Here is a 15,746-nt window from a genome sequence, read left to right on the forward strand (position 1 = left end):
CACTTTGAAGGGGTCCGGATTCAAATCTGTAGGCAGAGGCTGTTCCACACACATCGCAGCCCTAGTCTGCTTTCCCCGACAGCACACAAAGCGGGAAATAAACCATTCCAACCCCACAGATCATCAAATGAGCAAGAGCGCCCCCAATGCCTCTGCTGCATTCTTGCACCTAAAGGAGCTTCCAGTGGGGTCTCGTCAACTTGCTTTAAACAACTGGGACTGTGCCCAGGCGCTCACAAACACAGAGAGCTGTAACCATGGAGACGCTGGAAATGCAGCTGACGCTGGAGAGCCACGGAAACGACCACGCAGGAAAATGACACTGATGCTGGCTGGGAAGCTCCTTCAGTCATTAAGCTTTCTGGCGAGGCCAGCTAGGAATTCAGCTCCATAAATATTTCCTCTCCCACACCAACAAACAGACTCCTTGCTGGTTCACCGCCCCCTTTATTCCCATGCCTGGATTCCAGTTTCCCGGTGCAATATGGGGTGCCTCACTTCCTACAGGATGCCTAACCCCACGGAGTCTCAACCAAGACTGGGATCTCCAGCTGCTGCTGCATTGCAAAGGCGAGGCCTGGATGGGTTGGCGCCAGTGGGCATTGAACCTGCAACCTCCTGACCTTAAAGGACAAGCTTCCGCTACCTGAGGCAAAAGAGCCAACTCTGTTGGCCAAAGCTGTGGCAGGCTCTTCAATCTCTACCTGTGGTCCAGCCACCCCTGAGGGAACAGAGCACCATGCTCACTAAGAATAGGTTATACAAATAATATATTGCTATGATGAGGTGTGTATTACAATAGCATTTCCATTCGCCAGACAAGATCAGGGCCCCATTGTGCTATATGCCATACATACACAGTAAGAGACTCCCTGTGAGTTCCTCAGGACAGGAGTTATGTCTGCACCAGAGCTGGACGTGTCACTTCCACCTCAGGAGACGTACCTGTGCTACCTCGGATCGAGCTAGTGAGCAAAACCAGCAGCGTAGCCACAGCGCAAACAGCAGGAGGAGCTAGCCACCGGAGTACATACCTAGGAACTAAGACAGGCTCATTCCCAGCACGGCCAGCCCCTCCTGCTGGTCGTGCTGCCGCAGCTACACTGCACACTAGCTTAATCGGAGCTAGAGCTGGTGTGTGTGTCGATGTACACACAGTCTAAACAGATAAGCCAGACAAAAGTTAGGAAATAAAAGAACTGTCCCCATTTATCAATGGGAAACTGAGGCACAGACAGACTAACGATTTGCTCATGTTCACAGAAGAAATGTGTGGCACAGCCAGGAACTGAACACAGGACCCCTCGATCCCAGCCCCCAACACTCCTTCAAAACGGTTTTCAAACAGTGCCTAAAATATTTGTATTATAGTTTGAAACTCTCACCAAGATTGTGGGTGCCCAGGGCTGGCCCCTACCACAGCTCATAACAGCCCAGCTGAGCAGCCTTGCACACTTGGGCTACGTGGTCATCTAGACCATTCCTGCGATGTACGCTTCTAAATGCATCTTTTATTGCACAGACAGCTAGAGGGTGGTGACAACGCGCAGAATAAATTGGGGGAAGGAACAGCTGCCAACAAGACTGAGTGACAATTTCCCATGCTCTGGCTGCAGAATGGATTTTGATTGAACTGTAACACACACGCCCAACCATCCACTTGCCACTATTATTATTACTTCTATTACAGTAGCTCTGAGGCCCTAACAGAACTCAGACTCCCGTCGAGCCGGGTGCTGGGTGCATACAGTAAGAGAGTGCCTGCCCCCAAAAGCTTCCCACCTACATAGAGAAGAGTTAAAAGAGGGCAAGAAAGGAAATATCGTCATCCCCATTTTACAGATGGCAATCTGAGGCACAGAGACTGAGTGCTTGCCCAAGTCAAACAGGGAGTCTGGGGCATAGCTGGGAAATGAACTCAGAGCTCCCGAATCCTAGTCTAATGCAGTAACCACACAGCTATCCTCTTCCTGCAGGGTCTACATCATCCAGGGATGAACAGAACAAGAGGGTGGAGCAGCATCACACATGTTAGTTAAGTGACTTTCAATGTTCTGTAGGACATAGCAGGACATGCAGCTCACTCGGTTCTGCAGACTGGCCTGGTGTGGTGCACTGAACGCAGGCTAGGAGTCCAGGAGGCTGTTCAGGCTTCGCTTTATGGTGTGCACCTCTAACATCATTTATCAACTCACACGGTTAAGCAGTGAGCTAGGTTCTAAATGTCCCTGGTGTCACTGTCAAAGCTGCACTGACTACTCCCTCCACTCACCGTATTTATTTATAAGCCTGGATGGGTAGGACCCTCTCACCACACAGCTGAGCATGCACAATTTCTGGCTCTTCTCCAGAATGCTGTGACTGCCCTCCCAGTTCTTTCCTGCATAAAGGCCTCTCTTCTTTCTCTTCCTAGCCCCTCTCTGACTTTTCCATTCTTTTGTTGCAAACTCATCAGTTTCAAAGGCGGTTGGCTTTCAAGTTCTTGGGCTTGTTTGAACCTGAAGCTCAAAGCTAACCTCAAGGGCTGTGAATCCAGGCAGATGAGAATCACACACACACACACCACCACCACCACCCGCTGTCACCTGAACCCCAGCAAATCAAATCTGAAAAATTTCACACACACATCAACTCAGGACAGCCTTCATCTGAAAAACCACAGTCTCCTCCCCAAGATCAAGCTAGTAAACAGAATTATTCTACAAGAACAGATTTATGTTCCAGTAAAATACAGTAGCGTGCATACACGTATATATATATATATATATGTACTCACATACACCCTCTATCTGCTGGTTCATAATGAGGCTACACAAAATTCATTTTTTTAATAATTTTAATGGATAATATCAATGTTTATTTTAAGCCCTTTTTTAAGATTTATTCAATATTTATCTATTTTATTTTCCCAGTTGCACAAAATTATGGGGGAGCCAGTCAATTATTTAATGAGAGTAGATGCTGAGATTCAAAAAGTTAAAGCTTTATAAACCCTTTAAACATAAATTGTCAAAATATACAAAGTAAATATCCTGTAATCAACAAATCCTGCCTGGTTGTACTACTCATTTGCTAGTCAATTTGTAACAAGCCTAACTCAAAAGTCTAAATCACTGGATTTTGACTCTGAATTCTCAAGCAGCATTTTTCCTACTTTGCCTATCTGTAAATTTTGGTTATTATTGATGAAAATATTTTCCATCAGTTTGTGTGTCTAGGATGAAATCAACGTTTACCAACATGCACCATAAAAATCAAATCCTTCCAAGTCTCTTCACAACATACATCCCCCCTCTGGTTTCAATCTGCCAATTTTCTCCAACATTAAATTTTCTAAAACAAAATGTAACCCTCCAGATAGACCAAAGCTCATTGTTAAGTATAAGGCACAATACATGGGATCACAAATATTCATGTCAATGGTGTTACCCTCTGACCACTGCCCAAATAGACTTTAAGACCAGAAGGGGCCATCGTGGTCATTTAATCTGACCTCCTGCACATCACACACCACAGAACCCCACCCACCCACTCCTGTAATAGACCCCAAACCTCTGGCTGAGTTACTGAACTCCTCAAATCATGGTTAAAAGACTTCAAGTTACTGAGAACCTACCATTTACTCTAGTTCAAACCAGCAAGTGACTCGTGCTCCATGCTCCAGGGGAAGGTGAAAACCTCTCAGGGTCTCTGCCAGTCTGACCGGGGGGGAGGGGGACACGACTCCTTCCAACTACAAATATGGCAATCAGTTAGACTGAGGTGGCCAACCTGAGCCTGAGAAGGAGCCAGAATTTACCAATGTACATTGCCAAAGAGCCGCAGTAACATGTCAGCAGCCCCCGCCCCGTCAGCTCCCCACCCCGCCCCCAGTGTCTCCCACCCACCAGCAGCACCACCGATCAGCACCTAACCCTCCATCCCTGCACCTCCTGCCTGCCACAATCAGCTGTTTTGTGGTGTGCAGGAGGCTTGGGGGGGTGGGGGTGGGGGGAAATGCGGAGAACCAAGGCATGGCAGACTCAGGGGAAGGGGCCTTGGGGGAAGGAGTGGAGTGGGGCAGGGCCTGGAGCAGAGCCACGGGTTGAGCAGTGAGCACCTCACAACACACTGGAAAGTTGGCACCTGTAACTCCAGCCCCAGAGTTGGTGCCTATGCAAGGAACCGCATATTAACCTCTGAAGAGCCACAGGTTGGCCACCCTTGAGTTAGACCCTGAACATGTGAGGGAGACCCACCAGCCAGACACCTGGGCAAGAATTCACTGTAGTAACTCAGAGCCCTCCCCATCTAGTGCCTCGTCTCCAGCTGTTAGAGATATTTGCTATTAGCAATTACAGAAGGGCCATGCCATTATAGGCAGTCTCATCATACCATCCCCTCCATAAACTTATCAAGCTTAGTCTTGAAGCCAGGTAGGTTGTTTGCCCCTGCTGCTCCCCTTGGAAGGTTGTTCCAGAACTTCAATCCTCTGATACTTAGAAACCATCTAATTTCAAGCCTAAACTTGTTGATGGCCAGTTTATATCCATTTGTTCTTGTGCCAACACAGGCCCTTAACTTAAATAACTCCTCTCACTCCCTAATGTTTATCCCTCTGATGTATTTATAGAGAGCAATCACATCTCCCCTTAGCCTTCGTTTGGTTAGGCTAAACAAGCCAAGCTCTTTGAGTCTCCTTTCATAAGTAGGTTTTCCATTCCTCAGATCATCCTACTAGCTCTTCTCTGCACCTGTCCCAGTTTGAATTCATCTTTCTGAAACATGGGGGACTAGACTTGTACACAATAGTCCAGATGAGGTCTCACCAGTGCCTTGTATAATGGCAATAACACTTCCCTATCTCTACTGGAAATACCTCGCCTGATGCATCCTAGGACTGAATTAGCCTTTTTCATGGCCACACCCACTGGCAGCTCATAGTCATCCTGTGATCAACCAATACACCCAGGTCTTTCTTCTCCTCTGTCACTTCCAACTGATACATCCCCCAGCTTATAGAAGACATTCTTGTTGTTAGTTCCTGTGATAAATGAAGGGGGAGAGGGGTAGCTCCCTTTTATGGATACCCAGCAAGCCAGTTAGCTATGAAGTCCCTCTTGGTGGTTGCTTGCTTTACCTGTAAAGGGCCCTGGAGGTTTTTCGCCTTCCTCTGCAGCATGGGGCACGGGTCACTCGCTGAGGACTTCAATAACTCAGACATAGGTTAGGGGTTTGTTACAGGAGTGGATGGGTGAGATTCTGTGGCCTGCATTGTGCAGGAGGTCAGACTAGATCCGGGGTAGGCAATCTATGGCACGCGAGCTGATTTTCAGTGGCGGGGTCCTGGCCGCCAGTCCAGGGGGCTCTGCATTTTAATTTAATTTTAAATGAAGCTTCTTAAACATTTTAAAAACCTTATTTATTTTACATACAACAATAGTTTAGTTATATATTATAGACTTATAGAAAGAGACCTTCTAAAAACGTTAAAATGCATTACCGGCACACAAAACCTTAAATTAGAGTGAATAAATGAAGACTCGGCACACCACTTCTGAAAGGTTGCCGACTCCTGGACTAGATGATCATAATGGTCCTTTCTGACCTTAAAGTCTATGACTCTATGACTCTATGAGTAAAAAGTCCCCCAGGTAAAGAAAAGGGAGTGGGCACCTGCCTAAAAGAGCCAATGTGAAGGCTAAAACTTTTTAAATTTGGGAAAAAAAGCTTTCCCTTTGGGTTCTGTGTTGTTCTCCGGAGAGAGGGGGAACAGAGCAAAGTCAGGGCTACGACTATGCTGTAAAAAGCTTTTTGTCAGGTATGGAAATCATCAGATTATACCTAGAACGACCCAAATAATGTAAGCAGATTAGGAAATGTCTAGAAAGACGCGATTAGCTTTATTTCTTTTATTTTCTGTAAGGCTTGTGGACTCCTCTGTGCTAACCCCAGATGCATTTGTTTGCTTGTAATCTTTAAGTTGAACCCCAAGAAAGCTATTTTAGGTGCTTAATTTTTGGAATTGCTCTTTTAAGATCTAGCAAAAGCCTAAATTCCAGATGTATTTTCTTTCTTTTTTGTTTTTAATCAAATGTACCTTTTTTAAGAACAGGATTGGATTTTTGGTGTCCTGAGAGGTTTGTGCATACATTGTTAAATTAGCTGGTGGCAACGGCTAATTTCCTTTGTTTTCTTTCTCAGCTCTTCCCCGGAGGGGGTGTGTGAAAGGGCTTGAGGGTACCCCACAGGAAGGAATTCCCAAGTGTGCCTTCCTGGGATCCGAAAAAGGGGTTTGCATTTGGGTGGTGGCAGCGTTTACCAAGCCAAGGATGGAGAAAAGCTGTGACCTTGGTAGTTTACTACCAGCCTGGAGTGGCCAGTATTAATTTTTAAAATCCTTGCGGGCCCCCACCTTCTGCACTCGAAGTGCCAGAGTGGGGAATCAGCCTCGACAGTTCCTAAGTACATGGCCTTGCATTTTTAAATTTCATGCCATTTCTATTACTCCACTTATCAAGGTTGTCCAGATCTTTTGTATGATATTCCAGTCCTCCTCAATATTGGCAATCCCTCCCAACTTTGTGTCATCTGCAAATTTTATTAGCACACTCCCATTTTGTGTGTCAAGGTCCTGAATGAAAATGTTAAATAAAATTGGTCCCCAGACCGATCCCTGAGGAACTCCACTAGTAACTTCCCTCCAGCCTCACAGTTCATCCTTCAATATGACCCATTATGACTCCAATCTAAAGCATGGGATAACAGATTACTCATACAGTGTCCTCTGAAGGTCACCAAATCAAGGTGGGCAGTGAGTTAACACCAAAAGAGCCCTCGGCAAGAATGCTGCCCTTGCCCTCCCAAGAGAGGACTGTTACAATCATCCAAGGCATTGATATTAACAGCATAGTACAGCAAGAGAGAGGCTGTACTCTGTGAAACACCTATGACCTAAGCCCCTGAAGGCTGTATGGGTCAGAACCAACACCCAGCGCAGAGCACAGGAATAATGTGTTCTCTGCACCAAGCCTAGCTTAACAAACAGGCCAGCTCGGTCTGCGCTAGCCGCAAAGCCCAGATGGCTTTGAGGGGGATCCCTGTGTTAAGCATGTTGCAGTGACCCCGCCTCATGGTGACACAGGCATAGCTTACTGCCCTGATGTTCAAACAAGGATGCAAGATCCTTGCCAAGCACAGCTAGTATAAAGCACTCCAGGCAACTGATATACCCCGGGAATCCAGTAACAGCCAGGGAGCCAGCAAGACCCCCAGGATTGTGTAGTTTATAGGTATAGATATTTGCTAGGTGAGGCACAGGTAGAAGGCCTCAAGGCCTCTAAGACAACAGCTTACCCAAACTAATTAAGGCATAAGGCCCCAAAAGCCTTAGCATAAGTAGTTCATCAAGAGTCGCCCTACAGAAGGGTTTCTCAACTTGTGAGTCAGGACCCAAAACTGGGTTGCCAGCATCAAAGGATTGCATGGCAGCTCCTGTCCCACGGGGCTGGCTGGGCTCGTCTCCCTGTTCCAGGCACTGAAACCTCTGGGGTTGCAATGTCACTCAGGTTTGGCCCAGCTGCAATGACGACAGGAGTCTAGGTAGACCAGATTTCAGTGAGTGGCACTGCAACCCCATGAGCCAGGTCACAGCTCCACTCACACACATTTGGTCCAGTCATGGGGACAGGGCCTAACCTGAGTGACATTGCAACCCCAGAGGTTGTAATGCCCAGAGCGGAGAGCCAAGCCCAGCCAGCCCCACAGCACAGGAGCTGCAGGAGGCACCTCTGTGGGGTGAGTGCCAGGCAGGACCCAATCCTGGACCCAAGCCACCCCAGAGCCTCCACCCCCCAGACTATTTACTGGGTCGTGACAGGCCATAAACATTTACAAATGGGTCCTGAGCCCAAAAAGGTTGAGAACCACTGCCCTAGAGCATAAGATATCAAAGACAGATGCTTTAACGACTAAACTGCTGGTAGGTAATCACGAGATGCTAGTTTATAGCAGCTGACTGACCACAAGAATGCCATGGTAACTAACTGACATATATACCAATAAGCTTGAGGCAAAAGGATTAATAACCTATGGGAGAAGGCACCCCAACATTAGTAGGGCGAGGACATACAAATAAGGAAAGGGACTGAAACCCCAACTGAATATCGTTAGACATAGTAGCATCAGTGTAACACAGTATAAAAGTTATATCCCAGCCTGTGTACTTAGAGCGAAAGAGATGTAGCTCTTGGGAGATGCCAGGATGACAACCACTGGTGATGGTGATGTTGGCAAGGCAGAAGATAACTAACTTGTCAGGTTGTTTTGCTAGGGATGGTGTAAGTATATGGATGCTCAGCCCGTTCTGTATCATCTCTACCTGCCTTATTGGGATGGAGTATTTGTGAATTTGCTAACTCTATTAATAAAATTATTATAAATATATTGAGAGTCTTGCAACTGTGTGCATCAGGGCTCCCAACTGAACAGTAATTCTGATAATACTGGGCCTGAATTCTGCATGCAGAATTCATGTCCTCCACAGATTTCTTTGCTTCCCAGCAGAAAAATGACTTTCTAACAGGGAAGCAAAGGGAAGCTACAAGAGTAACACACCTCTCCCCAGCAGTACAAGCGCATCGTTTCAGGCACCTGGAGCAGCTGGCAGAGAGGTAAATCACTGGTTCTTAGCACAGTGACTATCTACTGGGCCACACTGCCTCTCACTCTGCTTCTTCCCAGCAATCTTCCACCCACACATAAGGGAGATTCAAAAGAGTGATAACTGTACATAGACAGGGTCAGTGTCAAGAGATGGTTTTCTTCTTGAGCAAGTACCAGCCGATCCCTCCTCTGGGAGAAGCTGGCATCATTCGGGCATTGACAATCCACTCCAACAGCCGCTCCAACATCTATCTCCCTGTTGACTTTGGTCACCAGACAAGCGAGACATGGATAAAATCACATGTTGTAACATACAGAGTGTCCAGCACACCAGTGAGCACCAGCAACTGACACTCAAGCAGAGATTTGGGGCCTGATCCTCAGTTGGTGCAAGTCAGCATACTGACATCAAAGGACCAACAGCAATTTATGCCAGCTGAGATTCTGTCCCTCTGTATCTGTCTCCTCAAGAAACAACTTCACTGCACCTGGGGCAGCCAGCTCTGTATGGATCGAAGTGATCTCAACAGCAAACAATGCCTCACAGCAAGAAACACTTGACTGTCATTGGCTTCATCCAAGCCCCATTCACCATATTATTCCCCACCCAGAACAGTTCCAGTGACAGGGATTTCACAATGATTGTGGCAAAAGCCCCCAGCCTCCATATGTCATACGTTGCAGTCATCCCAGTTTTGAGCATGAACCCAGCCTCCAGTGATGCAGCCAATTCCCGCCCTGCTTCACTGCTCACAAGATTATCTTCACACTATTGTGCATGTGGTACCAAAGGTTAATATTTTTTCCCCTTCTGATTACTGGTGCAAGACCAGGGCTTGGAGAAGTCCACGGCTCCTAAAGTCCTTCTTTCCTCCAAAGTGTTCCTAACCCTAGAGCCCATGACATACTTGACCTTAAAATCACATCAGTCTGATTACCATCTTCCTTCCCACCCCACTTCAACATGATCTTAGCAGCCAGCCTCTAAGAGTTCAGCGTATTTGAAAGCTTGGATGGGGTCAGCCACCCCTTGGTCTAGAAGTGCATTTTTTGAACTTGGCAGAAGATAGAATAAGGCAAGTAGCAGAGCTCAGGCTAGTGTCATGTTCAATCCCAATACATTATAAGAAGAGCTGTCAACATTCCAGTAGGAGAGAGTGAAAACTCATGTAAACACAACCCAATAAGTCACATTACCAGAGGGGTACCACTCCTCCCACATCACACTCATGACCCCGAATAGGTGTGTTTCACGTGAAAAATAGTGCCATTGCCTTTAGCTGCCCAGTTTACTCAACCAAGGTGAGATTTACTAATCCTATCCCATGATTCAGAAAGGCCTCAATTTTAAGGCCTGAAGACACCACTGTGATCATCCAGTGGAACCTCATGCATATGCAGGCCATTGAGTTTCACCCAGTTCTTGCTGTTAACTCCTGAGCACAAATCTACAGTAGACAAACCCTTGCAAACACTATCTTCTCAGGCCCTTTTCTGCCACTTACTGATACCCCAGAAGGGAACTGGTGGGAATGGGGGGTAGCCTACCCACAAGAAACTTAGGCCAGAATGTTCAAAAGTAGGCCTTGATTTTGAGGGACACCATTTTGGGGTACTCAATTTGAGACAGCTGAAAGGAGGCTGATTTTCCAAGGGGCCGAGCCTTGACACTCGCCTATGAAGCCACCAGGAGGCAACATTCCTATTACTCAATAATGGGTGTGGGGGTGATTTATTGAGCACTGCTAACATGCTCAGCACTGTACAGACACAGCAGAAAACACAGAGCTTACAGTCTAAAACAAACACAGGGCAGCACAGAGCAGTGTCTATGAAGCAACCCATGCCTGGATGGGCCAGAGGGGCTGCCGGAGGGGCTGGAGTTACATCGGGATGATCTCCTCCTTCCAGCCAAGAGACATTGCAGCATGGAAGAGGAAACCACATCAAGAAAAAGCTTCTTCTGGCCTCTGCCTTCAAGGCCCTCCACCACTGAGTCCCATCCTAACTTTCAAATCCAAGTCCAGCGTCTCACCGCGTAGCGCCATTGCCTTCTCACCATCTGGGGATCTGATTTCATAGGGCAACGCTGACCCCTCCCTCCCCAATCACTCTGCCAACACCAGCCTCAACTGCCCACTTGCTTGATTTCCTCACAGACGCCCCCACGCTTTCTCTCATGCCTCCCTCCACACATGGGAACGAATGCCGCACAGGCCACAGTTCGCAAACCCTCCCCTTTACTCTCTCTTCAATCCCTCCTTAAAACCTACCTCTGCCTGGATGCCTTGGCAAGGCCAGTGACTACCTGTGGCTATTGAGACCCCTGGGAGTCCTGTCATAGGCAGACGCACCTCTCTCTTCTGTTACTTTGCTCTCCCAGCCCTGTTCATTCATCTGCCATCTATGGTCAGAATTGGAGTCTGCAAGTTCTCTTGGGCAGTGACTGCATATCCAGAGCCTTGTTCAGCAGGGCCCTGATACCTGACGGGAGTCCTTCAGGCCTACAGTAAACAAACACCAAGGCAGAATGGCTACACGTCAACCTGTTCATGTGGCTCCCGTTTTCACAAAGGATCCTAGGTGCTGGAACTGAAGTGATTTCCATCACATACAGGGTTTACAGTTTGGTTCGGTGGCTCTCAGCACCCCCACTACGTAAATTGTTCCAGAGCCCCTGCAGAGGCTTGGCATATGCACTAAACACCCTGCAGGACTACGGTCAATTTCAAGATTCCTCCGGACACACACACACCCCCTCCCAGGATAGAGAATGGCAGATCCCGATGAACCTGCGTGTCGGTATGTGCGAACAGGAGGCCAGAGGAGGAGCCATAAGGTGCTGACAACAACTGCCCATAGCAATTACCCCTAATGTAATCCCACTGAAGCCCACTGAGTTACACCAAGGGTGGACTTAGCCCCATGTGATTGCTCACCCAGCTAGCACAGGCGGTGGCTGCTGCTGCAAGTTGCCATGGCAACCCCATTAGGCCTTTCTGCAGCCGGCAGCAGCATTGCACGGAGGTGCCCAGCGCACAGCCGCTGGTTTCTGTGCTTGGGCCGTGCGCACAGAATCCTGCATGGTAGATGCCAGCCTATAGGAAAGGCTTTTGGGTGTTGAAACGGGGGCGGGGTGACCACATTCACATTTGACATCCCACTCTCCCAGGCTTCCTTTGAGGCACTGTGCAGACAGCATTTCCAGCACAATGCACTGGGCATGCTCACCGTGTGCATGTCACAGATCCAGCCTCCCCCCAGCCCCTGGCACACACATTCCATAGCTCCAAATGCATCACCTGCATAGTAACACATCTTTACAAAGGCACCATTGAGCAACCTCAGCGGCCTAACGCTGTATTCAGAAACATTATACAAAGCAGGAATTACCCCAGCGCTTCCATTTCAGCACCAGATGGGCCAGAACCCCACTAATGAGTGCTGTGGGGCCGCACTGCGTCCCCACATGTCAGGCATCTCCCCAGACCTCAAGGATTAGGGATTGCCAGTCACATTCATCCCAACTCCATCATCAAAGAATGCTGCAACCAGTGTCAAATCTACAGGAGTGTATTCTTCTGCCCACCAACCCCTCCCACCCTACATGGCTTCAGCAGCTGGGCTGGATGGAGGAGTTCTGCATGCAAGAAATGGATCTCCTGGGGGTGGAGAGAAAGATTGTAATGAGAAGGACACAGCCAAGCTGGATGAATATACTAATCCTGCATGCAGCATGTGTGTGGCCATATTTTTTCTGGACTGGGGAAGGCTATTAAAGAGGATAGAGAACTATGGAGTGGCAGAAAAAGCATACGAAAAAATGTACGTCCATGCACCTCTGCTTTGGAAGATGATAGATACATGGGGGAGGGGTGATACACACCATGCTGTAGCATTGTTGGACAAGTGAACTTGGCATAAGGAAAGGGAGCTGTGGGTGGCTGCTTGGACGCAGGCGTCAGAAAGATGATGCCGCTGTTTTGCAGGCTGGGTGTATTTTGCATGCAGGAGGCAAGGTGCAAGTGGAAGCATGTGATGAAGCTGATGCTGAAGTTTGATGGATGGGTGAGTTTTGCAGGCAGGAGGCAAGGGGCATGTAGATGTTTGGAGTCTGATGCCTGTAATAAAGACGATACCATAGTTGTACTAGGTGGGTGAGTTTTACATGCAGGAAGTGATAGGAGTGGGGCATTCCGGAGGGGTTTCATAAAGCGAATGAAACAGATTACATGGACAAGCAAATTTGGCCTGGCATGCAGGAAGTAAAGTGTAAGTAGTTGCATTAGCATGGCAGGAAGCACATATAGGATATACAAAGCCAAGGCCTAAGTCATATCTTCCACCAGCATAAATCAGGAGTAAATCCATTGGAGTCAATGGAGATACAGGTTATACACCAGTGTATAAAAAAGACCAGCATTAGGCCCCTGGAAATCAACAGATATTGACAGATGAATTCCGCTTGTAGTAGGTAAAGCACATAGAACTCTTTGGCCAGAGCATGGGTATGGACTAGAGAGCATGCAGCTGTGTGGGTGGATATGGGAGTCTTGCATGAGGGCTGCACATGTGCATACACAGTATTTGGGTTCAAAGAGGACACAAAGACAAAAGCCTTGATGGGAAATGAGGTGCCTGTGGATATTTTTCCACCATGTTACAAGAGGAATGAATCTGGTTAGTTGAATATATAATAGAAACCACTCTAACCTGAATGTAGCTACCTGGAGGAAGAGGAGTGTTATTCAGAGGGAACACTGGCCTGCATGGTACAATGTGGAGGAGTAGCAGTGTGGGTGAAGCTTTTGGATGAATTAATATGTATGACACATGCAAGAGGTCACATGGATGTGGCCATTTGGGGATGCAGGCTGGGTGCATGGCTGCATGCCAGAAGGGATGTCCATGTGGGGCTGCAAGATGCATGGCTGCTGGATACAAGAGGATATGCACGTGGCTATGGGGGTGCAGCCTGCTGGCCAGGGGTGCGTGGCTGCTTTGTACAGGAAAGGCCGTGCATGTGGCCCTCTGGGGGCACGGGATGCATGGGGGCTGTGCATGTGGCTCTTTGGGGATGATGCCTGCTGTCCAGACCAGGTGCATGGCTACTGCGTGCAGGAGGGGTCATGCATGTCACTATCTGGGGGTGCAGGGTGTGTGGCTGCTGCATGCAGGAGGGGCCCTGCCTGTCACTATCTGGGGGTGCAGGGTGCGTGGCTGCTGCATGCAGGAGGGGCCCTGCCTGTCGCTATGTGGGGGGGCGCTGGCAGCCCCAGGACTCACCCAGCACAAAGTAGGGCAGCTCGGTGTTCTCCAGATCATCCACCACCACCATCTCCCCGGGGAAGTCGTTGCGCACCGAGAAGAGCAGCTTGGGCTCCGAGGCCGAGGGGCTGTGCATGATGCTCAGGTCGTTCTCCCGCAGGAAGGGCAGCGCCGACACCGTGATGCTCTTGAGCTTGCACTCCAGCTCCTTGGACGGGTCCCCGTCCGCCTCCGCGGGCCCGGCAGCGGCAGCCGGGAGCCAGCAGCAGCAGCAGGCTAGCAGGGCGCAGAGCCGGGCTAAAGCCATCTTGAGCCCGATCCGCCTTCCCTCCCTTCCCAGAGCTGAAAGGGGGCGGGGGGAAGAGCCCTGCTCGGCGGGGCTGAGATGCAGCTTGCAGGGCAAGGCTCCGGCTCAGATGCACCCCCCGCCGCTGGGTTCCTTTGTTCGCAGGCTGCATGCACGGGGAGGAGTGCGGTGGATTTCACAGAAGCAGCTGTGCCTCCGAGCCGGCTGCCAGCGCTGCTGCCTTTCTCTTCCTGTGCATCCTCTCCCCAGCGCTCGCTTGCTCACGCTCTGCTATCCACCTGCCTTGCAATGTTGGCGGTTGCTTTCATTCCCCCCCCCACACACACACACCCCATTACACTTTGCAAATGCAAAGATCTGACCCCCACCCCTGCACTCTCCAGAAGGGGCAACCGAGCAGTGCCTTAAAGCACAGCCTCAGAACTGAGAGCAGAGGCTTTTGATCCTGGATTATGAGCTCCAGTGCAAAAATTTCCAGCGTCTCCTATTCATACCTCTGCTTTTCTCTCACCCTCTCCTAATTTGCTAAATCACCTGCACACACACCCAGTCACACACACCCAAAAGTGCAGCTCCAGGTTGGTTTCTGGTTGAGGGGTATAAAAATGTTTGCAATCCTAAAAAGAAATGTGGCGGCAGTTTCACTGAAGCAGGGCAGGAGACTGGCAGAGTGCACGCCAAACGTGGGAAGTTTCTACCCATCTCCAGATCATTGCAGTTCACCTTTCAAAAGGAATATTGCCAGCTGCCTTACATGCCTGCAACCGCTTTGCAATCAGCAGAGTCCGGCAGAGCAATGAAGAGTTTGGCTCAACGTGGTGTGAAAGAATCATATGGGTGAAATAAGTCAACCCTAGCCATGCCAAGGGTAGAATGCCATAATAAGCTGTTAACTAATCTTTACAAAAGCTCTGTAAAGCATTTTGGGACCGATCCAACTTCCACTAAAATCAATGGACAAATTCCCATTCCCTTCAATGGAAAGTGGAATGGGCCCTTATTTCCTCTAGAGTTTGGGATTTTAGCAATCAGCTGTTAAAAGAATACTCTTAAGCAAGGGATATTTTTGGTATGCAACTGTGTTTTGTAGTGGGTGTATTCAAATGATAGGCATCCAAATAGATATTCCCTGATGCCTTAAGCAGCATACCTCTCAAAGTCGACTGTCCCTCATTACATTCTTAACAGGGAGCTGTTCCTCATCTTAGAACCAGGGTAACATTTTCAAAAGCACCTCCATGACTAAAACCCATTGTCAAAAGTGACTTATGCCCAGATCCTCAAAAGTATTTACGGCATCTAACTGCCATCAATGTCAAGAAGTGAGACATCTAAACACTTTTGAGGACCTGGGCCATTGGCTATTAGGGCCAGATTTTTAAAAGTATGTAGGCACCTTAAAATAGGCACCTAGTGGGATTTTCAGAGACATCTAAGCCGGTTAGGCACCTAATTATGCAGGAGGTCAGAGTAGATGATCACAGTGGTCCCTTCTGGCCTTGGAATCTATGGAAGTTAGGAGCCTAAA

The 15,746-nt window shown here is 48.5% G+C and overlaps 1 protein-coding gene across 4 annotated transcripts in view; it reads right to left on the reverse strand.

Annotated features, from left to right (window-relative positions):
* The window catches only part of ASTN1 (astrotactin 1), a 218,813-nt gene extending 204,570 nt beyond the window's left edge, over window positions 1-14,243 (reverse strand). For all 4 annotated transcript variants that reach the window (XR_005583687.1, XM_039484739.1, XM_039484745.1 and 1 more), the window contains exon 1: window positions 13,930-14,243. Coding sequence is in view for 3 of the 4 variants with exons in the window: in XM_039484739.1 (XP_039340673.1) it covers window positions 13,930-14,218 (289 nt within the window). In the remaining variant the exon portion in view is untranslated. The remainder of the gene's footprint in view (window positions 1-13,929) is intronic.
* Window positions 14,244-15,746: the final 1,503 nt, after the last annotated feature.

The sequence above is a fragment of the Mauremys reevesii genome, linkage group 8 (assembly GCF_016161935.1).
Source record: "Mauremys reevesii isolate NIE-2019 linkage group 8, ASM1616193v1, whole genome shotgun sequence".
NCBI lineage: Eukaryota > Metazoa > Chordata > Testudines > Geoemydidae > Mauremys > Mauremys reevesii.